Raw genomic sequence first — 25162 nt, 5'->3', positions numbered from 1 at the left:
AATTAAATCTTGGATTTTTGCCACTTTATCCCGTGATGTGTTTGTTGATGTTCATGATTTATCAACTTCTGAGAAAATTTTTAATCATTTGGAAACTCGTTTTATGCATGCTCGTATGGCACGATTTATGGAATTGAAATGTTGTCTTTCTCATATTAAAAAGGGAGATTCTCGAAAAATGGATGGTTATAGCTGATTCTTTGGATGCTATTTAGTGTCAAGTTTCGAATCAAGATTTGGTTCAGTCTACTTTATTTGGTTTGGATCGTGATACGAACTATGATCATACGATCACCACTTTGCTTCATTATCCATTTTCTTTGAGTTTTGATTGTGTTGTGAGTTTTGATAAAAATTTCGTTTCTGTTAATGACAAGACAACAGGGGAGGTTCTGTTTCAGGAATCCGGTAAGCAATGTGTCTATACAATTGAACCCAAACTTGTCTTCACTATCAAAAATTAGCCCATATTAATAAATAAACATTGAAATTTAATAATTGAACAATTCACACCTCCAAAAATAATAAAAATGTAATAAAATTAACCAAAATTTCAGATTAGCCAAACAAAAAACAACTAAATAACAAAATGTTCATAATTTAGAAATTACCTTCAACTAGTAATAAATTGAATATTATTAATCTATCGAACTTGTGCCTCTTCCACTATTATTACTTCCTGATATTTGCTTCACTAAACTACTATAACTTTTTTCGACTTGTAATTCTTCTTCAAATTTTTCTTCCAATTGTTCTTCTTGTTGTAATTTATTGTCTACACTCTTCCACTTTATTACCCACAAAACTTCACAAATTTAACCTTAACCACATTTTTCTCTATAAAAAAAAGACTCGAAATTTGATAGCATAATAAAAAGGAGAAGAGAAGTAAAATAGTTACCATAGTTAGAGAATAATCTAAAAACCCATACCAGAAACAAAAAAGGATTTCAATTAGTGGATGAAAGCTGCAGGTTGAAGAAGAAAGAAACATATACTATTATTTCTCCCTAGCTTATTTTCAGTTCAGTTCAATTCAATTCAGTTCAGTTCAGTTCAATTCAGTTCAGTTCAGTTCAGTTCAGCTCTTGACAATACTTTTACTCTCACATATCACTATTCATTTCAGTTCAATTCAATTCAATTCAGTTCAGTTCAGATCAGTTTAGTTCAGTTCTGATCAGTTGAATTCAGTTCAGTTCAGTTCAGTTCAATTCAGTTCAGTTCAGTTCAGCTGTTTTATGCCGAAAAGAACAGACCCTAAATTGTCTCCACTTCAAGAATGTTGCTTAAGGGTTTTTCCATCTATTCCATCTACGAAAGAAACAGATAATAATTGATCTCTGTAAATTACTTTTTTAGAGTTGTAATGGAGAAAGGCTGGATTTTTTTTTGGGAATAGGAGATGAGAGAGATAGGTATCATTAATGGGGTTTTGGGAATTGGAAGGGAAGTGCTTGAAAATAGAGAAAGGCGTGCAGTTTCATTTTTTTTTTCCTTTGGTCAGACCAAAATAATTAGGCCCTTATATTTTTGTGGCTCTGTGCAGTTGCTCACCTTGCACAGGGCCTTAACCGGGCATGTTCATAATGATTGTGTTGGTTGTAAGCTAGGAAAAATTCATCAATTACCTTTTGAACCACTTGAACATATTTCTCCATATCATTTATATAAAATTCTCATATATATATATATATATATATATATATAATTATATATATATATATATATATATATATATATATATATATATATATATATATATATATATATATATATATATATATATATATTAAATGTCAGGATTAACCTAATCAGGTTAACACAATGATTATCCACACTTGTACGAATTCTCCTCTTTAAATTATACTTTCTCCACTTCAAAATGATTTTTCTCCAAAACTATAATTCCTCAATACTACAATTGTTTATCTCCAAGAATATAATCGAATCCTCCAATCTCCTAATTCTACCCTTCTATATTTTTCATTGTTGTTTTAGGTTTTACCTACATTCCCTTTAGTCTTTCAAAAATAAATTTATTTTCTTTCTTTTTCTCAATCTTGAGGGCAGGCCTTGACTCACCACAAGAGTCAAGAGATCCATTTAAAGATCTAGCCAATAAAATAACTTCTAATTATATTCTAATTTATTGTGGATAATCATGGATAATATACAATTAAAGATGTTACGTTCTCGTACAATGAGGATTATATCTCCCATTTCTCTTTCATCTTATGTCTCAATCCTTTCTCCTTCTGGTACAACACTAATATTTTGTAGAATTGGGATTTACACATAATGATACATGAGATCATAACTGGTTCTCTTGCATGTTAATTGGTGTTCCTATGATCCTATCTAGGACAACATCATAGGTAAGAAGATTGTTAAACATCACCCTCAAATTACTTAAAATCACCCGGTCCTATTAAATATTTTCAATTTTACCCTTCCTTTTTCCCCTTTTCTTTTTCACAACCACCACCTCCATTCCCACAACCATTACCTAACCACCACCTCTATTCCCGAAACCACCACTCTCACCATCCCTTGCCATATAATTTTCTTGATGTCACCAACTTTTTCCATTGGAAAGGTGCATGTGACCTCCACCTGCCGGCATTTTTTGAGGTAAGTAGGAGGAAAAAACAAACGAACAAAAACATGGGAGATGGAAAACAAAATTCATACGGAAGATTAACAAAAAGAAAGTCAAGATTTTTGAGGTTGAAATTATCAATCTTGCAATGAAGCCCATTTCCCTAGAAGGACGGAGTTCAAAAAGAACGTCTCACCCACCCTCTCTAATCTAAATCTGCAATAATTTTCTTGATGACAATAATCTACATCTGCTACAAATGAAATTAACCCAGATAACACCCCCACCTGCCTCCTTGCAATCGAAATTTTTTTTGGGACATGGGCGAACGTCCGACTTAGACGTTCGCCCCATGGCCCGAACGTCTAGCCTGGACGTTCGGGCCATGGGGAGAACGTCCTAGTACAGAAAAGGCAATTTGCGTCGGATGTGAGGCGCCTATTTGCGTCGGACTATGGTGCGACGCCAAAGCCCTCGACGCAAATTACTCAGAAACGATCTACGTCGTATACGGAAACGACGCAAATGGTTCAGCTATTTGCGTCGCACCTTTATACGGTACGACGCAAGTGTTCTCCCTTGCCCAACATAGAGCGGTATTGTGCGTCGCACATTACCTAAGGTGTGACGCAGATAAGTGATTTGCGTCGCACCTTGGGCTACGTGCGACGCAAATTTCAATTTTTAAAAAAAAAAAAAATTTTTTTTTGGTTAAAAAAATTGATTTTATGAACAGAATGAGGCACTGTGCAAACGCAATCGTAGATTTGTAATAATAAATTACAGAAAATAAAGAAAAAGAGATAAATTACACTCAACAACAATATTGTTTTGATTCTGCACATAGTTTATTACTGTGACTATCAAAAAATGTATTAAACTAATTAGAGAAAATAAACCTAAAAAAAAATCAGAAGAGAAAATTTAAAAGAAAATCTAAATCTGAAAACGAAATTAAAAAAATAATCAGATCTAACATAAAAAAACGAAATTAAAAAAATGAACCAAAAAAAACAAGCGAGGAATTACAAACAATGAAGATATTAAACGTCGATTCGATGCTGAAGATGCTGATTCTGCAAACAGTGGGAGAAATTAAACGGCGATTCGATGCTGAAGATGCTGAGAGTTGATGATTCGCTGCTTGTCGGGTCGCCGGAATCACAAACAATGAAGATATTATTCAAACATAAACAAAAGTGAAAATAACAATAATTTAGTGGGCGAAAATAACTAAAAATACCTGGGACAAGAAGAAGAAGATTTGAGTGTGACAGGAATTTAATGAAGATCTTCGATGCATCAACTCTCAGCATCTTCAGCATCGAACAAATTAACTGATTATTACGATGATGAAGGTTTTCGATTCAATATTGTTTTTTTCCAATTTTTCTTCTTTTGAGTTGAGTTTATCTCGTTCGTTGGAAGAAAAAGAATGAAGGGTTAAATTTGAATTTTTGGGGAGAGAGAAGGAAGGATGAATGTTGTTGGAAGACAAATGCAGAGAGGTGCAACACGTTAAGTTTCTGATAGCAATGATTTCATCGAAGTACCTTCAAAGTGGCTTCAATCTGCTAATCTTCCGCAGGTTTAATAACAATAATCAATAACGACACATGAAGACGAAGACGGAGGAGAATTACAGTTGAGTGAGGGAGAGGGAGAGGGAGAGAGGAGAGGGAGAGATGAGAGAGAGGGGAGGGAGGGAGAGAGAGATGAACGGCTGGAGAAGGACGGAGGAGAATTACTAGTTAGGTTAAGTGAGGGAGAGGGTCAGGGACGCGTTTTTAGGGTTTGGGCCAATTGCGTCGGATCGTGGACTTGGTGCGACGCACATTTGGCTCAATCCCCCACACTTAGAAGCTCAGTATGCGTCGCACGCGGAGCTAGGTGCGACGCACAAAGGTAATTTGCGTCGCACTTACATACGGTGCGACGCATATTTCTCGTATGCTGATATGAATATTGATGTTTTGCGTCGAGTGCTCTTTGTCATGCGACGCACAAAGGTAATTTGCGTCACTTCCGTGTCTGTGCGACGCAAATCCGGGGACGCAAATCATCTTTTTTCTACTAGTGCGATCCGGCCTGGACGTTCCACCCATGGACCGAACGTCCAGGCTAGACGTCTAAGTCGGACGTTCGCCCATGTCCCAAAAAAATTTCGATTTTTTACGAGTGGATGGTGGTTGGGGCTACTGGTGGGGTGGGGGAGGGTGGGGGGCTGCTGGTGGGTGGTGGTGGTAGGAGGTGGGTGGTGGTGGAGGTGGGTTAGGGAAAAAAGAAAATATAAATGTAATTTCAATTTTATTTGGGGTAATTTTAAGTAATTTTAGGGGGATAAATAGAAGTTCAGATGAAAAATTAACCAAAAGTGAAAGTCATCAACTCATCATATACTGTTTAATGATAAGGATAAACAAAATCGGATACAAAATGAAACGTCAGATTTCAACTAATAGCCTAAGGTTAACCGTCCTTGTGAGAAATAGAAAGAAGCAAAATCACAAAATGAAAAAAAAAGAAATTCTAGATATATCAATTGTCAAATTATAATACAAGAATTACATTATGTGCGTTAGCTATCCATGGAGTTCACTCATAGTACACCCGGGTGTACCATGAGCATGGTACACCTAGGGGTATTTTTGTAATAAATTAGAACTTCAGGTGCTCATTTGACACCAAATTTGCTTATATGGACATTTCGCTCATTTACTCATTTGCTCATTTTGCTCATTTTGTAATAAAAGTGTTTGCTCATTTTCTTAAATGAATAGAAATGTTTGCTCATTTGCTCATTTGTTCATTTTGCTCATTTGCTCATTCACTCATTTTGCTCATTTGCTCATTCACTCATTTTGCTCATTTGGAGAAAATAGTCTTGGGTGTACCATGAGCATGATACACACCCAGGTGTACTATAAATATTCTCCTATCCAAGATACCCAAAATAAGTAAAAAATTTACTAAGCTTTAATTTTATCACCAATATAAATCTTTATTGTCCTAAGAATGAAAAAATAACTACTTTACCTGAAAAATTAGCAAGTTCTATTAAGCTTTCAAGAAGAGAGAAGCGAAGTATACATAAGTTGGTTCCAAGAGTCTGGAATTCCAGGAAGACACCAATGACTACAATCTTGAGTTCGCTCCTTGTGTTTCTTCTTCTTGAACTTTCGATATATAGATGGGTGTGCATCTTTTCTATAATCCGTCATTTTGGTAATATTAAGGTACATTACTGGTGTCTTCATCTTTGAGATAATTGATTCAAGACTTCTCATCATCCATGGGTATGGCTTTAGGTATTTTTCATCCGTTATTGGTTCTGTTTCCCCATGACAACTTCCACCTGAATTCCATTGCCCTCCTCTGCCCCAATTAATTTTGAAAAAAAGAAGTAATTAAATTATCCACTTCAAAAATTAGGATGACTAAGTTTTAACTTAGGTAAAATTGTTAATAAAAGTTACAATTATGTTCTTTCTCATTAAGATAATCTCAACTATATATCATCTCGGAATATAGAAGTATTCTCTCAAGACTTATAACATGTTAAATATGTAAGGAAAAGAAGGTGATGACCCTTGAAAGGGAAGACAAACGAGAGAAAAAAGTACATTTTTGCGACTGTTTTTTTCTTATGTGTATCTTGAGTGTAAACATATTACACAAAAACTTTTGATATAGACTCCAACAATAATGATATGGCTATATAAATAATGACATTAATCTTATATAATTATCAAAAAAAGAAAACCCTATGTAATTTATTTCATGTCATTTTTTTTTATATAAAAAGAAGCGATGTATTTTGGTTTGTTACATGGTATAACATTTACAACCAAAAATTTGTATTTTTTCTCTCCACATTGCAATTACATCATTTAGTCATATGAGACTTAGGAAGACAATATCAAAGTTTGACTATTTTGCATATTATTGTTGGTTAGAACTGTTTTAAAAGATGGTTCATAAAGAAATTCTCACCTGAAATGAATAGCAGAGAAACCTAGAAAGAAGACTTGGGTTATGTTGGTGTTGACATATTTATCAACCCATTTTGCCCAAGTGTTTAATGCTTTTGTGTAGGCTTCTCCTACATCCATTTTTCTATGCACAACATCACCCTCTTGGAAGAAGTTCTCCCTGCAAAACAACTTAAGTTTATAAATAAATCTAAGAGGATATTTCTTAGACACATATATTTTGTGTCAAATTCCCTCTTCCGTTCTTCTTTCAACAACTAAACACTACGGGCATGTTCTCTTCGACATAAAACAGCTGAACTGAACTGAAAATAAACCGGAGAGAACAGGCCCTACATGCTAATTAAGCAAATTGAGTTATGTGAATCTAGTTTGGAGATCACTTTTCAACCAATTGGTTTAATCCCTCAAAAAGTAGTTTTTTAAAAAATAAAACATGCCTCATAGAAACTTACACAAAATCAACACGAATTTATTATTAGAGTAAGATTGTATGTAAAAGGATAGTATAGTCTTTTACTAGCCGTAGGCCTGTATTGCATTCAATATATATAATGTTTACAATACAGACCTACGACTAGCAAAAGACCATACTATCCTTTTACATACAATGTTACTCTAATGTTTATTATGAGAAACCTAAACTCTAGGCAAATGCAAAATCAGCCTAACCAACTCAATCTGATTAATTTGGCATATTAATCAATCATCCTCCATTTTACACAGATCTACATTATATATATTTTTTTGGGGGTGCATATATTGTGAGTGTCCTAAAATCACCATGTACCCAGACAATAAGATGACATCTACAAGACTACAACTCTAACCTAATTTTCCAATTGTTTATTTTACATGATTAGTATATAAAAAATTGGGATTAAGGATTAAATTAAGCACTCATAACATTACATTTTGATCGAAAATTTCCATACCCATTCTTTGCTTTATTGTGATTCCACCAATGTCCAGTGTTAAAAATGAGAAAATCAGCATCATGGTATTTGGAGATGTGATCTTCGATTGTGTCAAGCCTCAAAGTTTCTCTTGGTGTCTTTGCGCCTTCTAATGCTGGCAGCTGCCAACGTTGGACTAGGAATGGTGCTCCTATGTATATTATACTGCAATTGAAATCCTGCCCAATTCCAAACAACAGATTTACACATAGCTTGTCCGATTGTTTTCCAATAAGAAATTTCACCCTAGCATAGGCAGATATGAACATTTGTTTCGTCTCTGATTCAGACTGGAGTAAAAAAACAATTCGCCGTGGCCTAAAATGGAGGTGGAACGAAATCTATACATATATATTAAAAGGCGTGTGTAACAACGTCGATGCAACAAAGTCAAGTGCTCATTATTTAAAAAACAAATAAGCTGAAGCCTGGGCTCGAACCCCTGACCTTATGTAAGGGGTTTCAAAAAATCACCATCTAATCTAACGTCTCTTAGTGATCCATGTATCCACAAAATTACAAATATGTGTTGTAATTAGTTAATGTTATTAAACATATCCCTTGCATCCTTAAAAAAAATTTTTTTTTGCATGTTCATTAAAATTAATTATGTATGCATGATACCATTTGAAGAGAGTATTGACCACTAGTCCACTACAGTACTACCCTTATATTTACAGTAATACTAGCTATAAACAAAATTTGATCATAAGTCTGTATTAAATATGGGCCTAGGCTGCATCCACGTCTAATATATTGATAAGTGCTCCTTAGAAAGTATATGTGCTATGTGTCGCCATCCCTTAATGAATAACATTCTATCCACATCTTTCTTATATAGTAAAAAAAAAAAGCATACGTGAATATTCAATCCCATGAAAGAAAGAGATACCATCACTCCACTATACTATTATTGCTTATTTAATGAAAATTAATGATGATGTATGAAAAGAGAACTTTCGAAATCCATATAATGAATGACATAAATTTTTAAATGAGTATGAGATGACTTATTTAAATTAACTACTACTAAATTATACTCCATCTGTCCCAAAATATAGTTCCCATTTCCATTTTGGGTGTCCCAAAATATAGTTCCCATTTTCATATTTAGTTCCACATTTTTTCGTATTTTGTCTAGAAAAACCGTGTCCCATCATTTATTTGCTTCTTGAAATTTGTTTTTTCCTTTGTTTATTCAACCAAAATGTTACAATTAATGTTGTTTCACCAATTATTCTCCATTATCTCTCCTAAAATCATCTTTTCCCATACAACATTTATTTAAATAAACAAAAAATCTTTACTATCCCTCTTAGTAGCACAGAAAAACCCCAAGGCATCGCTCGGGCCTAAACACTAGTTCCATTATCATAAAATAGGGCGACATTTAACAACTCTTTAATTTTTTCCTTTTGGCAACGAACAACTCCTTAATTCATTCCATCTTTATTCCTATCGCACAAGTCAAATAAGGAAACCTGAAAAACTCATTGCTAAATTACAATACGCACATGTAATGTTTTTTAGAGGTGATCATGGGCCAGCCCGCGACAAAAAATTTGTCCATTGGTCGGGTCGCGCCAAAGTTCTGTGCCCAAAGCCCACTATTTTAGGTCAAAATTAGCGGGCTTTTCGGGCCAAAGCCAAGCAAATTTCGAATCGGGCCCGACCGCAGGCCAAAAAATTATGCCCAAAATCCGGGCTGAGCCAAAATGATCAGCTCTATATGGTAACTTGGTAAGATATCAGGCTTCTTTTTAATATACGTTTAGCAAAAAAACCTTTTAGCAAATAAGGGAATCACCGGTCAAAAAATAAAATAAATAAGGGAATTAATCTAACCTTGTTGGAGAACAGGGAGAGAATAAGGAAATTCGTCTCTACCTATAAAGAGCTTCTAATAGAATTTGGTGTCATGACTTGGAGGTTAGGAAAAAAAAGAAAGTTCTTATCACCTAACCAAATACTGATTGATTTTAGTATACTTACATAAATTTATCATTATGTTCCTTTTATAATTACTTATTTATACTAATATAAAATATTAATCAATATAGGTAAAATTTGACTAAAAGGATGAATCTTTCTAATCAAAGGAGTAACATGGTTACATTACTTGCATGATAAACAAAATTGATGATACAAGAGAGACTCAAGAGCCAGTCAACCCATAAGAGAAAATCATACTTGTGTGATTAAATTACCTTGAAATGAAATGAATGAGCACTTTCATGTTTCATCACTGAAGTTTTAAACATCTTCAAAAGACAAATTAAAGACTGCCACATATTCCTGTTAAGTGAATCTCCCACAAATACCAATCTTTTCCCTCTTAACATCTTCATCATAATCTCCCCATCAAACCTAATCAGAATCACAAAGATAATTTTTGTTTTCCATAAAAGAAATTTTATAGAAGACTAGAAGTAGACTATATATCAAGTACTAAGGTCATCTCATTTTTACAACTCCTTGCACATAAGGAGGCCCTGGCGGAGGAGAAATGATAAACAACTTTTTGCTAGATGTTTGCAAACATCTATCAGGAGTAAAACTGTCAATGTATATGGTAAAAAGTTGTCAATTGAACAAAAAAGTGATCTCGAAAATTGCAAACTGTTAGTTAGACAAAAAAGTGATCTCGAAAATTTCGATGCTAATAAATCGTGTTCTCCTACAACTAGTGTTCGTGTAACTAAAACTAGTATTTATGCAACTAAAAATAGTGTTCATGAAATATAAATAGTGTCTTATTCCTCTTCTATTTCCCGGGATCCACATCACCACTTTTTCAGCCTTTTATTATTTTTTATTTCCTATTAGATGTTTGCAAATATCTAACAGTTAGATGTTTATCATTTCTCCGGACGGAGCAATACTTTTTAAATTATGGGCCACATGAGACGAAAATAGTTAAAGTTCAAACCATATGCGCAAAAAGGAGGTTCAAACAATAATGTGGAGTCTGGAACAATTTCAACCATCTAATATTAACTCAACTAGTATCACTAGTGTTTTTGGGTTCAACTTGTAATAGATTTCCGAAGGTGAGAGAGACCTAAGCATGTTATGTATGCAAGAACTTGAAAAAGGATTTCAATCAACTAATTTTAAGAGATTAATCTTTGTACCTCAAAGAAAACAATATAAACAAACCAAAAAGTCACCTTGGAATATCACACCCATAAGGCTGCCATCTATATCTCAAGTAACCAAGATCAGAGCGGCCATTGTTGAAGCAATTGAAGGTGCTATCTACATACGGGCAAGACCCGGATGTATAAAATGGATCGAAATCATCGAATACCCATTTCCCATCAAAAATATCACATGAGTTATTCATCTTCCTAACCAAAGTTGAGCCATTTTTCTTCGGCAATATTCTAGGCAATGGACTAGTAATAACCAAACTTGAGTTATTCTTGCTTAAGCTTCTTGTAGGAGGACTAGCTATCAAGATGGACTGTTTCGCGGCCGAGTTGTTCGAAAAAGAAGTGATGATACTTTGAGGTGCAATGGTGGTGGAAGTGTTTGAGAAGAAATAAGCAGATGAGTTGGTGTTGGAAGTTGATGTTGGGGTTGACTTAAAAAAGTTGGATGTTAATGGCAAATTTAGTAAAGTGAGGAGAGAAAAGAGGAGAACAAAGGATGTTAAGATGATCGAATGATTTTTTGTTAATCGAAGGTATTGAAAGATTGATGATATGTTTGTTGGTGGTGCCATGTTTTAGCAGAGAAAGAGAGACAGAATTGTTTGACTTTGTTCAATGATGATGGTTGTTAATTAGTTATGACTTATGAAGTTGCCCATCCTCTAATATGGGTCCAAAACTTAGCAAAATGAACTAATAATCAATTAAACAATTCTCTGGTACTTCATAAGAAGCGAAACTCGTAGATGTGTAAGTTCTTATGTGCAACCAAATGACCACTAAGCTCCAAGATATAAGAAAATACTCCCTCCATCCCACAATATAGTTCCTATTTCATTTTGCACAGTCTCCAAGACGTATCTTTAATCTACGATATCTTCTATTTTTTATTAGTAAAAAATATAAAAAGTTGATATTAGGAATTTATACATTGAGACAAATCTAACAAGACCCCTTATGAATATGTTTTTTTTGTATACGTTAGTAAGAATATTTGGTTAAAGTTTTTAAAATTTGACTCCCAAAATAGAAATGGGAACTATATTTTAAGATGGAGAGAGTATATGATATGATTGTCCAAAAAACCATCTTCGATTAGCCGTAGATTGTTTATTATCCAAATGGGACACATGACAACTATTGCAGTACGTAATAAAAGAGTAATTCCCTTCATCATAAATTAGTACAAATTGTCAAAAGAAAAAGTTTCAAGCATACTCAGCACATCTCACAGCAAAAGTTGCGAGAGAATAAGCCTAGGTAGTATAGTCAATAATTACTTACTACCATGGTTTTACAATAGTAACAGATTTTGCCCTATGGCTGAAAGAAAAATGCCAGACAGTAGGGAATATGTAGCCTTGCATCCGATGCTTCCGCTCCCTTCATCAGCTTCAATGTGCTCTCCCACATCAAAATTACCTGCATGAAAACTTCAGAGATTAACAACTCGCGAGGAAGTGAGACAAAAGATGCAGCTTAATGGCAGCAGAAATAACAAGTTGTTACCTCTTTTATCACCATGTCCACAGCCTGCAAGAATTGTATCCCTGACATCCTGAGTGGTGGCCCTATTAAAGAACAAAAAGTGACCCATAATCCCATCTATGCAGTCTAGCATATGGTTCGTCTCCTCAAGGCAAGGCCCGCTACAGAACTCATCGACGTGATCGTGGGGTACATGGAGCTCCCCGTGTGCTGTCAGTCTGCAGGATTCATCACAGTGGTTGTAGATCTGCTACATGAGAAAACAGAGTTAAAGAACTCGGCTTGAGCTAGAAAAATCCACCCTGGTAGCCAACATTGAATTGAAGGCAAGGTTTGCAATCTAGATCCTACACCTTGGAGGATGATGCATATCACGCTATCAATTGTATGTTCTTTCCATTGCACTTGTAGGTTTGTTTTAGTACAATATATCATTTGCATGTTCTTTTTATGATACCTATATGTTCTACTAAATTGAACATACAAAAGAACATGCAAGTGTAATGAAAATTATTTGTAATTGGCGACATGATGTGCATCATGCTCTCAAGTGTAGAATTTAAGCATTGGAGGTTTCACCCCCCATAAAAACACAGACGACTACATGTTTCAACTTAATCTCACTAGTAGAAGAATTTAATCACTATTATAGAAGAACTTGTAGGAAGGTTTGGCTCAGAAAGCTGTAAGTTCCCTTACATTTTTCCCATGGAAGCAAACCAAGGCTCCATCAACAATATGAGTTGGATCCGCGCTCACACCAGCATCTTCCTGACCCCCTTCATGACCGTGATCTTCCTCACCCCCTTCATGACCGTGATCCTCATTGAACCCTTCATGACCGTGATCCTCATTGAACCCTTCATGACCATGGTCCTCATTGCCTTCATCAGGATGTTTGCCTAAAGGTCCGATTTGAGGCTCATAATCGTAATCTCCTCCAGCTGAACAAATATAGAAACTTATGTTAAAATCTGAGACAATCTTCAACCAAATCAAACCTGACAAAACTTAGATAAATACTAATACGATCTTATAACCTGAGGTGAAACTGAATATTAGAGTACAGATTATCACAGTCACCAAAAGATACTGAATAATTCTGACTGAGGATGCCATTAACAAAGAATATGAAGTTCACAAAACTTTGAAGGATACAAGCCATAAAGTTATTTCTTTTTATAAAACATGACAATATAGGAGTATATTTTTGGTAATGTCTGGAAAGATCACTTTTACTCTTAGGAGAAAATATAATGCAGACCAACCAATTTGGAATATAATGACCAACCATAATATCTTTCTTCTGTAGGAATTTATGCTATGAAGTATTGAGTTGGTTTTCTTAACAAAATTGGGTGCAATAGAGGAATAGCTCCTTAAAATGAGAGAACAGTTGGGGTGTAAGTCACCAACTTTACTTAAGATCTTATGCATCATATTTTGAATTCAAACCTAAAGTTCTGATTTGATTTCTGCTGAGACAAGTTACCTTTAGAATATAGGTAACTCAGATCAAGCTAACCTTCAGTAATTTCAGGCAGTAAAAATTCTGGTGATGACACACAGATTTTCCCAAGTTTAATTGGGCAACATCCAATAAGAAACAATTGACCCAAGTCATACCATACATTGATAATCTCATGAAGAAAAAAAGCAGGCGAGACCCCAGAGGGGTTTGAGTATGAAACAAGCATGAGAAAGTACAACTATAACAATGTAATAGAAGCAGCAAATTACTCTTTCTCCAAAGAAACAGGAACCCAGTTCAAAGATAATATATCCCTTTGCATAAGATAATAAATTATTAATATTACATATTAATCATTCTTCACTATCATCATCATTGTCGTCGTCAAGACTCAAGACGTCGAGACCATATTCAAACCTTCAAGTCCACATTATACACATTTTTTTTTACCTAATTACCTCGTCCACTGTATCAGTGAGGGGCAGGACTTATTAGCTAAACTATCTCACATCAACCTTCTGTGTTACATGATCAGTTTTCTTCTTTGATAAAACACATTACCTATCACATACTGTGGTGAACTTAAATGAATTCATATCAACACGACAAATGACAGCCACTCTGGCTTCCATTCTCTATCTGTGTTATGTCTGCAGTGGGAAGTGGTGAGATCTTAGTTCCTCCATGTAACCCACTTACCTAAGGACACGTCTCAGATTGCATCTGTAAAGCCATCTGCTTAATAGCCATGTCTGATAATGCCCTCCTTAACGCCATTAATATCTAGTTCTTCCTCGAAGCCGTATCTGGTGTCTCCTGTCACGAGCGAAGTAGTAGCTTGTGGCACTTTGAAAATCTTCACCTGCTATACTCCCTCCATAAATGTCACTTTATTCCACGAGGATCAATAATCTTCCTCAGACAATTCAATGGCTCAATCTCTAAAGCAATGATTGCTATACAAAGTTGTATATGCACTTCGTTAATTGTGATTATAAAGAATGTTCTTCAACTTCTTCTCGACCATATCCTCCTAAACATGCCTGATATTGTCTCATGGAGCTAGCATTTTTTTTTTCAAACATCGACTCATGAAAGCCATCTGCACAGAGCAGGATAATTCCATATCAATATTAAGATAACAACCAGGACATAGAGCCTTGTTTGTTTAATACATTCTCACTACAAAAACCATGGTTGGAAAAAGTAGAGTATGGAACAAAATAATCAAGGGCATTACCGTATTATGCTACTTATGAAATAAGTGATTCTAGTTTCCTACTTTTACGGTCAGAGAATATGTTGCCTAACAAACAAGAAAGTTAACGCAAAAATTCTCTGCTTTTTTTCCTCTTTCTTTGAGATTTTCCTCCCTTTTAGTACTCGGATCAATATGACCCTAGTGCCTCTGAAGACACTTAACCAAGGCAGGGTAAGGAGGGTTGATATGTACCCAACCCCTTGACTCTGTGATAACGAAGAGAGCATTTCTGCAAAGATTTTTTAATCAGCTATTTCATATTCTATAAGAAGCACAAAAAAGATTTTGATTTAGTCAAATAAAATTGGTAGACGAATCAATCATCAGTCAAAATTGTAGATGCAGAAGGAGATGTCAGAAAGGTCAGGCTTATTAATACATAATATTCATATTAATACTTTTGAGAGGTTTAGAAAGTTCCCCTATATATATGAACAATCAGATTTAAGAATCCTGCCACCAAAAGTTATGCTAAATATATAGCTTCGTATTGTGAATAATCCAAAAAACGGCCAGTTCAAGTGCAGAGTACATTTTTGTTCTTTGAACAGAAAACTCAACAATAGGGGAGCCTCTTGCATTCAGCAGTTACTTTTTCTGCATAAAGTAAGCAATATCTCAACCAAGCTCTGGATCAAATTTATGAGCAAGAATAGCATACAAGTCGAATAAACATGCTCAAGTTCTTCAATTTAGAAGGGAATTTATAATATGAACTTTTCATATACACTAAAAGCAAGGAGTATCACTACGGCGTAAAGCATTCTTAATATTCTACTCCCTCAATTCGCATTTGTTTACCCCATTGAGCTTTGGTAATTTTAGCGTTGATGAAAGACAAAAATGATGGGACCAAATAAAGGAAATATGAGACTGAAGTGAAGGTCCCAATGGTCAATTTAAGTATGGAGCAATCTTTGTGGACATCCAAAGAAAATGGGGAAATCAAAAGGGGACGAAGAGAGTACTATACTATTAAGCAGAAGAGTCTGCTAGGCGGCCATGACAGCCAAATACTAGATATATGGTTGTTAGTAGTTATTCTAATAATATCTTAGTAAACATACACCAAGCAAGAACCTAAGGTGAAATGCTTCAGGCAGTACAGTGCAACTGTGCAAGAGAGATTGAGGTAAAGGATCCCAACAAAACATGCCAATATATTAGAGAAGGATGTGGCCGCTGCTGGGAATTAATATTTCTTTATTTTGAATTTATAACTTACAATGTCAATCCTATTATTTTCAACTCTTCTCCCAGGTGCATAAGGGCAGTGGGGAACCTATCCCAGCTAATAAAAGACCCAATCTAAGAGTTAATACCCATAGGATGAGAAGTGGGCCAAAGCCACAAGGGGCCACAAGAAACGACAAATGTATACATATTTGCTGAAATTTGAGCATATCCTGTGATTTTAGATCAAGTATATAATCAAATGATATAATAAGCATGAAGGGCTTCATAAAAGGTTGTCTGCACTCAGATAAATATACGGTTGCAATTTGCAAAGGCTTAATAATGGAACTAACAATCAAATACTAAGATGTTTCTTATCCTTTACCCTTCTATTTTTTTTCTTCTTTTGACGGTTCTTGTCACCTATGGGGGATCTGGAGAAATAGACTGCTGTTCTCTAACGAGGAAAATCAAAGAAAGTGACTTGAATGAAGTAACATTTTGCAATCAACAGGCAATTTTAATACACCAAAAAGTTGCCAGCACAATATAATGAGCGAAATAACATTCTAAAAATGGTGTTGAGCTACATACCTCTCATGCAGCCAAGTCAGCTATGAAACAGGGAGCACAGAAAGCTTTGTGCCTGAACACCCTGTGGAGCAGCTCAAATACCAGAATAGTGCTTAAAGTTTGAAGCCGATACTTACACGGACTTCACTGCTATACCCCACTGTTTGCATTTACTCAAAACATCCTGGGCTTCTTTAATCTGACCCAACTTCACAAGGGTATCAACAAAAAAATTACATGTACGTGAATCTGGAACACGTCCATTAACTTCCATTGACAAGAAAATGTCCATTGCATCTTGAGATTTATTAGTATCACACGTTGATTTGATAAGAGCACCATATGTGACATCGTCTGGAACCAGTCCTAATGCAAGCATGGAGACAAACAAATTCCAGGCTTCTTCAATCTTATTCATTTTACAGAAGCTTCGAATCAAAGCATTGAATGAATATACATCTGGGTCAATTCCATCAGATTGCATCTTTCTAAAGAATGCCATAGACCTACCAATATCCCCAACAATGCACAAAGAACGAATCAAAATGTTGTAAGTAACAGTGTTAGGAATAACGCCCCACTCCTTCATTTCAGCAAAACAACCAAATGCATCCTCAATCCTATTCACCCGACAGAGACCATCAATTACTGAACTAAAAGTGAAAATATCTGGTTTAAATCCATGCTGTAAGAGCATCACCAAGAGTTCACAAGCTTTGCCTATTTTTCCAGCTTTAAAGCACCCATCAATTAATGTATTAAAAGTAGCAAGGTTTAGTTTAATGCCTCTTTGCTGCATCCCTAAGAACATATCTAGTGCCTCTTCAGTCATCCTAGCTTTCATCAAGCAATCAATTACCATATTGTATGAGTTAACATTAGATAGTAATCCAGCCTGGAACACCTGCACCAAATATTGACTTGCTTCTCTATCAAGTCCCCCTTTTAACAAAGTTTCAATAAGGGTAAGATAAGTATGCAAAGATAGACTTAAGCCTAATTCCAAAAAACTATTCACTATTTCACAGGTCTCTTCAGCATTCAGCTTCTTTATTAAACAAGTTAATGTAATGTTAAAAACAGAAGTATCAGGCAGATAACCTCTCTCCCTACATTTTCTCAAAAAGGAAACTGCCTCCCTGGCCATGGAGTCATTCGACAAGCAGTACAATACAGTATCGCAAGCTACTTTAGGCAAAACTGGTTCTCTTTCAACAAATCCAGATAACAATTCAAATGCCTTATTCGGCCGAAGACAACGAAACACCCCGTGCACCAAGGACCTATACGTAGCATCACTTGGAGCCACTTTCCTAGCTCTCATTGTCTCAAATACCCCAAAAGCATCATTCACCCTATTGGCATTACAAAATCCATCAATTAGTATTGTATACGTAAACACATTCGGTGCATAACCCAAATCTGCCATCTGTTTAACCAAACGAAGTGCTTCATCAACCACTCCAGCCTTACAAACCCCATGAATAAGGATATTATAAGTGAACCTATCAGGTTTACAACAATCAGCAGGCATCTGCTGGAATTTCAAATACGCCAAATCGAGCGAATTCGACTTTATCAAAGCATCAAGTACAGCATTATACAACCTAGTAGTAGGACTAAGACCCAAATATGAAATTTGTCCAAATATCTCAACACAGTACTTTGCTAACCCTAATCTACCCCAACTACCAATCAAAATGCATACAAAATCCTCACTAATTCGATACCCGGAACTCTTAATATCCTCAACCAACTCAGCAGATAACAAAACTGGACCTTTTCTATGTAATACATTACTCAAAACACCCCTAATTTGCTGATTTTTCTCAAATAATGGGTTGAAATTCAAAACCCATATGTAAAACCTCATTGAAATTAATGGGTTTTCTTGATTTTGAATAATACTCACCACAATTTGAGGGGTAGGAACCACCCTCCCCGCCTTTAATTCATGATTTAGCAACAAATGCCAGTCTTTTCTCAACAAAATTTGAGAAAGAGTTTCAAAATCAATTGTTTTAGGGCGAAAATTTTGTAGGGGAGGATGTTTAAAGGTGCAGTTTTTGAAATTAGAATCGAAAGAAGACCTACCTCTCAATTTTTGATCTTCAGTTTTCTGGGTATTTGATACAAGAATTGTAGGGTTTTGTTTTCTGAAGGATTTAAATTGATTTGGGTGATTTTTAGTAAGGTTTTTGAAAGCAGGAGAAGCCCTAGAAGCTAAACTTGAGAGGCCTTTCATCTCCTCATGTCCACTCTACAGTCTCCACTGAGAAAGTAAGTGCAGCAAAGCAAAGGCAGATTGTTTTGTTGGGTATTAAGTTTGAATGAATGTTCGAGCCTCCGAGAGTTTGGTTGCCTGCCGAGGTTTAGGCCTGCTTTCTTCTACTTCCTCCGTTTTTTTTTTACTCGCAACACTTTTTTTTTTTTCATCAACTCCAATACAAAAAATTGGATAGGAAGAGAGGGTCTCATGTGATTGGAAAGAGATAGAGAGAAAGGAAAAACAAACATAGAAAGTATTGCAAGTAATTATTATTTTCCTTTTAGGAAAGTGTTGCAAGTAAAAAAAACGGAGGAAATATTTTATTGTTATTTGGATTTACATGTCGAGTCGTCGACTAAGGTCATGTTCTTTTGGGTACAGTTTCAATTTAGTTCAGTTAGTTTTATGTCAACTCTTACCGTCTTACTTTAATACTCCCTCCGCTTCCTAAATATCTTCTCTCTTTCCGTTTAAGTGTGTTTTCAAAAGATATTCCCTCTTTTACTTTATTCCTTATTTGGAATTTCCCCCCCCCCCCTTCTTTTTTACCCTCTCATGTCCCCATCATACGGTCCATCATTACATTATTAATTCAATTTTACTCCTTTTCTCTCTTCTACTTTAACCCCTCTATATTTGTTTATTTATCTTAATCCATTTCTCTCTCCTACTTTACCCATCCCACACAAATGGATCCTGCTTAGTATATATGTAGGAACAGTAACAAAGAAGATCTTTAGGAAACGGAGGGAGTATAGCACAAAATAATATGGTTTAACAATAGTGACGTAGACGAGATTTGATCTTGTGCTTGAGGTGTCATTTTCCTACGACTTTATCACCTTACCCCTGCTCATTTTGCGCACAGTTCCAGTTCAATTTAGTTAAACTTATTATTATTGCTATTGTATTAGTAATACGGTTGTTGTTGTTGTTATTGTTGCTGTTTGAGTTAATAGTTTTCTCTTATATAGAATCATAATTTCAATTGTCACCGATGGTCGTTAAAATGTATGTTACTTCCTTGGTTTAAAATATTTTACTACAATTCCGCTAGTTTAGTCGTTAAAATGTACCTCCACTATTTTTTTTTCTAATTGCAACATTTGGATTTTCACACTTGCAGATATAATTTTTCATTAATATTTTTAGTTATAAATTTGTAAAACTTATGTAAATGAGATTTATGTAAATTTATCTTGTCTAATCTTGTCTTACCTTATATGAACTTATCTTATTATAATTTTTCTGAAATGAGTGGAGATAAGTTGAACATAACATCTTATCTTATCTGAAGTTATTTTATCTGAACTTATCTTATCTTATCTAATCTCATCTGATCTTATCTGAACTTATCTTATCTAATCTCATCTGATCTTACTTTATTTTTTTCTGAAATAAGTTAGAATAAGTTGAACATGACCGAACCTAAGACAAATCAACTATGTTTTTTTCTTACCCAAATCATTTTATTATATTATTAAATCTAATTATTAAAATAGTAATATTAATTTACTTCTTAGATATTATTGTTATTATATATCATCATCAAGTATTAATATATTAATACAAATAATATAAAATAATAATTATTAATTATCATTAATTATTATTATTATTAATTTATGATTATTAATATTATATATTTATAACTATCATTTAAAAATATCCAAAATACTATTATTATTATTATTATTATTATTATTATTATTATTATTATTATTATTATTATTATTATTATTACTTATCATTATAATTATTATTTAATATATATTCATATTATTATTGTTTAAATATTATTTATATATTTATTACATTCAATTTGATTCAATTTAATTTAATTTAATTCAATTCAATTTAATTCAATTCAATTCAATTCAGTTAAGTTCAGTTCAGCTCCAAGCAGTTCAGTTCAGTTCAGCTCCAATCAGTTTAGTTCAGTTCAATTGTTTTATGCTGAAGAGAACATGCCCTTATTATTATTATTATTATTATTATTATTATTATTATTATTATTATTATTATTATCATTTATTTCTATATTATTATTAAGTATTATTATTATTATTTATATATAATATTTTGTTTATTATAGCTTTACTCATTATTATTACTATTATTATTAGGAGGAATATGGTTTAGGTCAAAAGCACAAATAAACTCACGTTTTTTAGCCCATAAACCAATCAAATCGCGTCAAAATGGGTTATGATGCAAATTTGCGTGGTTCGACCCAATTATTATTTTTATTACTAAATAATATTATATTATTAAATCTAATTATTAAAATAGTAATATTAATTTACTTCTTAGATATTATTGTTATTATATAATCATCATCAAGTATTAGTATATTAATACAAATAATATAAAATAATTATTATTAATTATTATTATTACCATTAATTATGATTATTATTAATAATAATTTATGATTATTATTAATAATAATTTATGATTATTAATATTATTTATTTATAACTATCATTTAAAAATATTAAAAAATACTATTATTATTATTCATTATTAATTATTCATTATTATTACTTATCATTATAATAATTATTTAATAATCATATTATTATTGTTTAAATATTAATTATATATTTATTACATTCAATCTAATTCAATTCAGTTTAATTCAATTCAGTTCAACTCAGTTCAGTTCAGCTCATCTCAATTCAGTCCAGTTCAGTTTAGTTCAGTTCAGATGTTTTATGCCGAAGAGAACATACTCTTAGGATGACTAACGGGTTATTGAGACTATCCACATTGATTGCATTTTATGACTATGAATAATATTCTCGGTTGGAATCCTAATAACTATAATGTTAAGTTTTCCCTCTTATATGTCCATTTTCATAGCATATATGAATTCTAACGGTATCCAAACACAATAGAGTTCATTTCACAAGTTTCTTTTAAATTCGTGAAAAATGTCTCAGAGTCGTGTATCCAAATCTGTGATCTTTTGACATTTTTGGACGGAAAAACGTTAATTCATGAATCTTTTTCCCTAAAACTCCAAACTATTTGAGACGACACATGGGTTCTTGGAATAACATATAGATTTCAGGGTTTAGGATTTCACTTTATAAAAGGATGTGCATTAAGAAGTTTGAAATTTAAATTTTCATTTTTCTTAAAATGGGTGCTCTAAGGCTATGTTCAGTTCACCTTATTTTTGCTTATTTCAGATCTAATCAGATCAGATCAGATCAGAAAAAATAAGTTCAGATCAGATCAGTTCAAATCATGCTTATATTTAAAAATCATTATAGCTTTCATTACATATTAGTAAAAATAACAATAATTGAATATTAATAAAGTACTCATTGAGACGAATCAAACAAGACCCCACATGACTATATTTTTTCTTATATATTGAGAAAAATTTAAAAGATAAGATCTTGTAATCAGAAAAAATAAGTTCAGATCAGATAAGTTCAGATCAGAAAATTTCAGGTGAACTAAACATAGCCTAAATCGAAATCCAGTTATAATGATCCCCATAACTTGATGATGCAGTTCGGAAATGAATTTTGAGCAATTTTTTTCCCATAATGGTTGTATTTTCAAGCTCCATAAGGTCATGCATTCATAAATCCAAAATCTAAATATTCATTCTTTTCTAAAATGGGAGCCTAAATCGAAATTTCGTAATGATGACCCCATAAATTGATGCTCGAAAAAGTTTTTTTACCATTTTTTTTACCTTGTACAAGGTCATGCGTTTAGAATATATATAGAGAGTTTCATTTTGCCAAAAATGAGAGCCTTAAATCGAAATCATGCAATAATGACCACATAACTTGGTGATCTGCATCTTAATTTCTTATTAAAGATTACCTTTTCTGCTTTTATGTAGAATTATAGGACATAGTGAAAAAAAAGTGTGAATATGGATGATGATGAGCCTGAGTGGAGCATGGATTGGGCTAAACTTTTTGCTAGCAATCCCTCGACGTAGGCTTAAGAAACTAAGGCTATGTTTAGTTCACCTGAAAAATTCTGATCTGGACTTATCTGATCTGAACTTTTTTTTCCTGATCCGATCTAATATGATCTGAACCGATCTAATTACAAGATCTTATCTTTTAGATTTTTCTCAATATATAAGAAAAAATATAGTCACGTGGGTCTTGTTTGATTCGTCTCAATGAGTACTTTATTAATATTCAATTATTATAATTTTTACTAATATGTAATGAAAGATATAATGATTTTAAATATAAGCATGATCTGAACTTATTTTTTCTGATCTGATCTATTTAGATCTGAAATAAGCAAAAATAAGGTGAACTAAACATAGCCTAATTTAACTTATTTTAATGGGTTTTTTTTGTCAGAAAGGACCTAATAAAATACAAGTTTTGTGGGGAAAGACCTAATAAAATTTTTTTTGTCAAAAAGGACCTAATAAAATACTTTCGATTGTGAACATGAACCACTTTATGAATTTCCGGCCAAATTTACCATTTACCGGCGTTGACCTTTTTTTACCCCTAGTCGACTCTTTAATGTTTAGACCCTGTAAGTATGTTTGTTTTCTCGTAAAAAGGCACTGTAAAGTGTAGTTGACCGAAACGCCCCCAAATAGTGAAAGCCAAAGTTTTCCAAAGGTTTCGTGTTGCCTCTTTAGGATAGTTTTATGTAATCATGAAAAATGCCTCACATGCGTGTACCGAGGGTCACTAAACATAGAGATTTTAAAGAATTCTTAAAATCTTTTGAAAACTGGCATCGAAAGGAACTTCAACCGTCTAGAAATCAATGCACAGGAACCCTAAGTCTACTCCGGGACCAAAAGATGCATTCTTAGTTTGATTTTATTAAATCTCCGAAATAACACTCAGGCGTTGTAAATACCCCGGTTCACTAACTCGGAGGATTTTTCAAAATATGTATGATTTCTCATAAAAAGGCACTATAAAGTATATTTGACCGAAAGGGCCCCAAATAGTGGAAGCCAAAGTCTTCTAAAGGTTTCGTGTTGCCTTTTTAGGATAGTTTTAGGTAATAACAAAAATTGTCTCACAAGCGTGTATCGGGGGCCACCAAACATAGAGATTTTAAACAATTGTTTAAATCTTTAGAAAAATGGCATCGGAAGGAACTTCGACCGTCTAAAAATCAATGCACATGAACTCTAAGTCTACTCGGGGACCAGAAGAGGCATCCTTAGTTTGATTTTATTAAATCTCCGAAATAACACTCACGCGTGTACCCCGGTTCACTAACTCGGAGGATTTTTGAAAATATGTTTGATTTCTCATAAAAAGGCACTGTAAAGTATATTGGACCGGAATGACCCCAAATAGTGAAAGCCAAAGTCTTCCAAAGGTTTCATGTTTCCTTTTTATGATAGTTTTAAGTAATCACGAAAGATGCCTCACAAACGTGTACCGGGGGTCACCGAACATAGAGATTTTAAACAATTGTTGAAATCTTTAGAAAAATTGCATCGGAAGGAACTTCGAGCGTATAGAATTCAATGCACAGGAACCCTAAGTCTTATCGAGGACCAAAGAGGCAACCTTAATTTGATTTTATGAAATCTCCGAAATAACACTCAGGCGTGTTCCCCGATTCACTAACTCGGAGGATTCTTGAAAATATGTTTAATTTCGCATATTAAGGCATTGTAAAGTACATTTGACCCAAAGGGCCCCAAATAGTGAAATTCAAAGTCTTCAAAAGATTTCGTGGTACCTTTTTAGGAGAGTGTTAAGTAATCACGAAAAATGCCTCACAGTAATATACCGGGGGTCACCGAACATAGAGATTTTAAAGAATTGTTTAAATCTTTAGAAAAATGGCATCGGAACGAACTTCGACCGTCTAGAATTCAATGGACAGGAACCCTAAGTCTACGTGGGGACTAGAAGAGGCATCCTTAGTTTGATTTTATGAAATCTCCGAAATAACGACACTCACGCGTGTACCCCGATTCACTAACTCGGAGGATTTTTGAAAATATGTATGATTTCACATAAAAAGGAATTGTAAAGTATATTTGACCGAAAGGACCCGAAATAGTGAAAGCTAAAGTCTTCCAAAGATTTCGTGGTACCTTTTCAAGATTGTTTTACGTAATCACGAAAAATGCCTCACAGTGGTGTACCGGGGGTCACTGAACATAGAGATTTTAAAGAATTATTTAAATCTTTAGAAAAATGGCATCGGAAGGAACTTCGACCATCTAGAATTCAATGCACT

At 33.9% G+C, this 25162-nt stretch overlaps 3 protein-coding genes across 4 annotated transcripts; all 3 read right to left on the bottom strand.

The window, feature by feature from the left end:
* Positions 1-5261: 5261 nt before the first annotated feature.
* Positions 5262-11352, bottom strand: LOC104888063 (protein trichome birefringence-like 4). The gene is made up of 5 exons (XM_010672892.4): positions 10721-11352; positions 9758-9917; positions 7530-7729; positions 6596-6754; positions 5262-5977 (listed from the first exon to the last, which is right to left on the bottom strand). The coding sequence occupies exons 1-5, from the start codon at positions 11275-11277 to the stop codon at positions 5668-5670; spliced, it is 1386 nt and encodes a 461-aa protein (XP_010671194.1). The 5' UTR covers positions 11278-11352; the 3' UTR covers positions 5262-5667.
* Positions 11353-11851: 499 nt separating this feature from the next.
* On the bottom strand, positions 11852-19206 carry LOC104887845 (putative pentatricopeptide repeat-containing protein At3g16890, mitochondrial). 2 transcript variants are annotated; one of them, XM_010672593.3, is made up of 5 exons: positions 16696-19206; positions 14226-14766; positions 12893-13137; positions 12215-12440; positions 11852-12127 (listed from the first exon to the last, which is right to left on the bottom strand). In XM_010672593.3, the coding sequence occupies exon 1, from the start codon at positions 18917-18919 to the stop codon at positions 16808-16810; it is 2112 nt and encodes a 703-aa protein (XP_010670895.2). In that variant the 5' UTR covers positions 18920-19206; the 3' UTR covers positions 11852-12127; positions 12215-12440; positions 12893-13137; positions 14226-14766; positions 16696-16807. The 2 variants fall into 2 exon arrangements, with proteins under 2 accessions (XP_010670895.2, XP_010670896.2); XM_010672594.4 differs by having other exon boundaries at positions 14364-14766.
* Positions 12000-14441, bottom strand: LOC109133544 (uncharacterized). Its single transcript, XM_048640660.1, has 5 exons — positions 14372-14441; positions 13234-13299; positions 12914-13137; positions 12215-12440; positions 12000-12127 (listed from the first exon to the last, which is right to left on the bottom strand). Exons 1-5 carry the CDS (start codon positions 14439-14441, stop codon positions 12000-12002), a joined length of 714 nt encoding a protein of 237 aa, XP_048496617.1.
* Positions 19207-25162: the final 5956 nt, after the last annotated feature.

The sequence above is a fragment of the Beta vulgaris genome, chromosome 3, assembly GCF_026745355.1.
Source record: "Beta vulgaris subsp. vulgaris cultivar EL10 chromosome 3, EL10.2, whole genome shotgun sequence".
NCBI lineage: Eukaryota > Viridiplantae > Streptophyta > Magnoliopsida > Caryophyllales > Amaranthaceae > Beta > Beta vulgaris.
This window is presented reverse-complemented; position numbering and strand designations above follow the sequence as displayed.

Bases quoted from the DNA above. Each gene is read 5' to 3' on its own strand.
- LOC104888063 (XM_010672892.4), bottom strand. From the start codon at position 11,277: ATGGCACCACCAACAAACATATCATCAATCTTTCAATACCTTCGATTA. The intron at 9,918-10,720 runs GTGACTTTTTGG...GATTCTGATTAG, and splicing joins TATGGGTGTGATATTCCAAG to GTTTGATGGGGAGATTATGA. The intron at 7,730-9,757 runs GTAATTTAATCA...GGAATTGGGCAG, and splicing joins CTCATTCATTTCATTTCAAG to GATTTCAATTGCAGTATAAT.
- LOC109133544 (XM_048640660.1), bottom strand. From the start codon at position 14,441: ATGGCGTTAAGGAGGGCATTATCAGACATGGCTATTAAGCAGATGGCT. The intron at 12,441-12,913 runs GTTTGCTTCCAT...CTCATGTAGCAG, and splicing joins ATATTGTTGATGGAGCCTTG to ATCTACAACCACTGTGATGA. The intron at 12,128-12,214 runs GTAACAACTTGT...GTTTTCATGCAG, and splicing joins TGGACATGGTGATAAAAGAG to GTAATTTTGATGTGGGAGAG.
- LOC104887845 (XM_010672593.3), bottom strand. From the start codon at position 18,919: ATGAAAGGCCTCTCAAGTTTAGCTTCTAGGGCTTCTCCTGCTTTCAAA.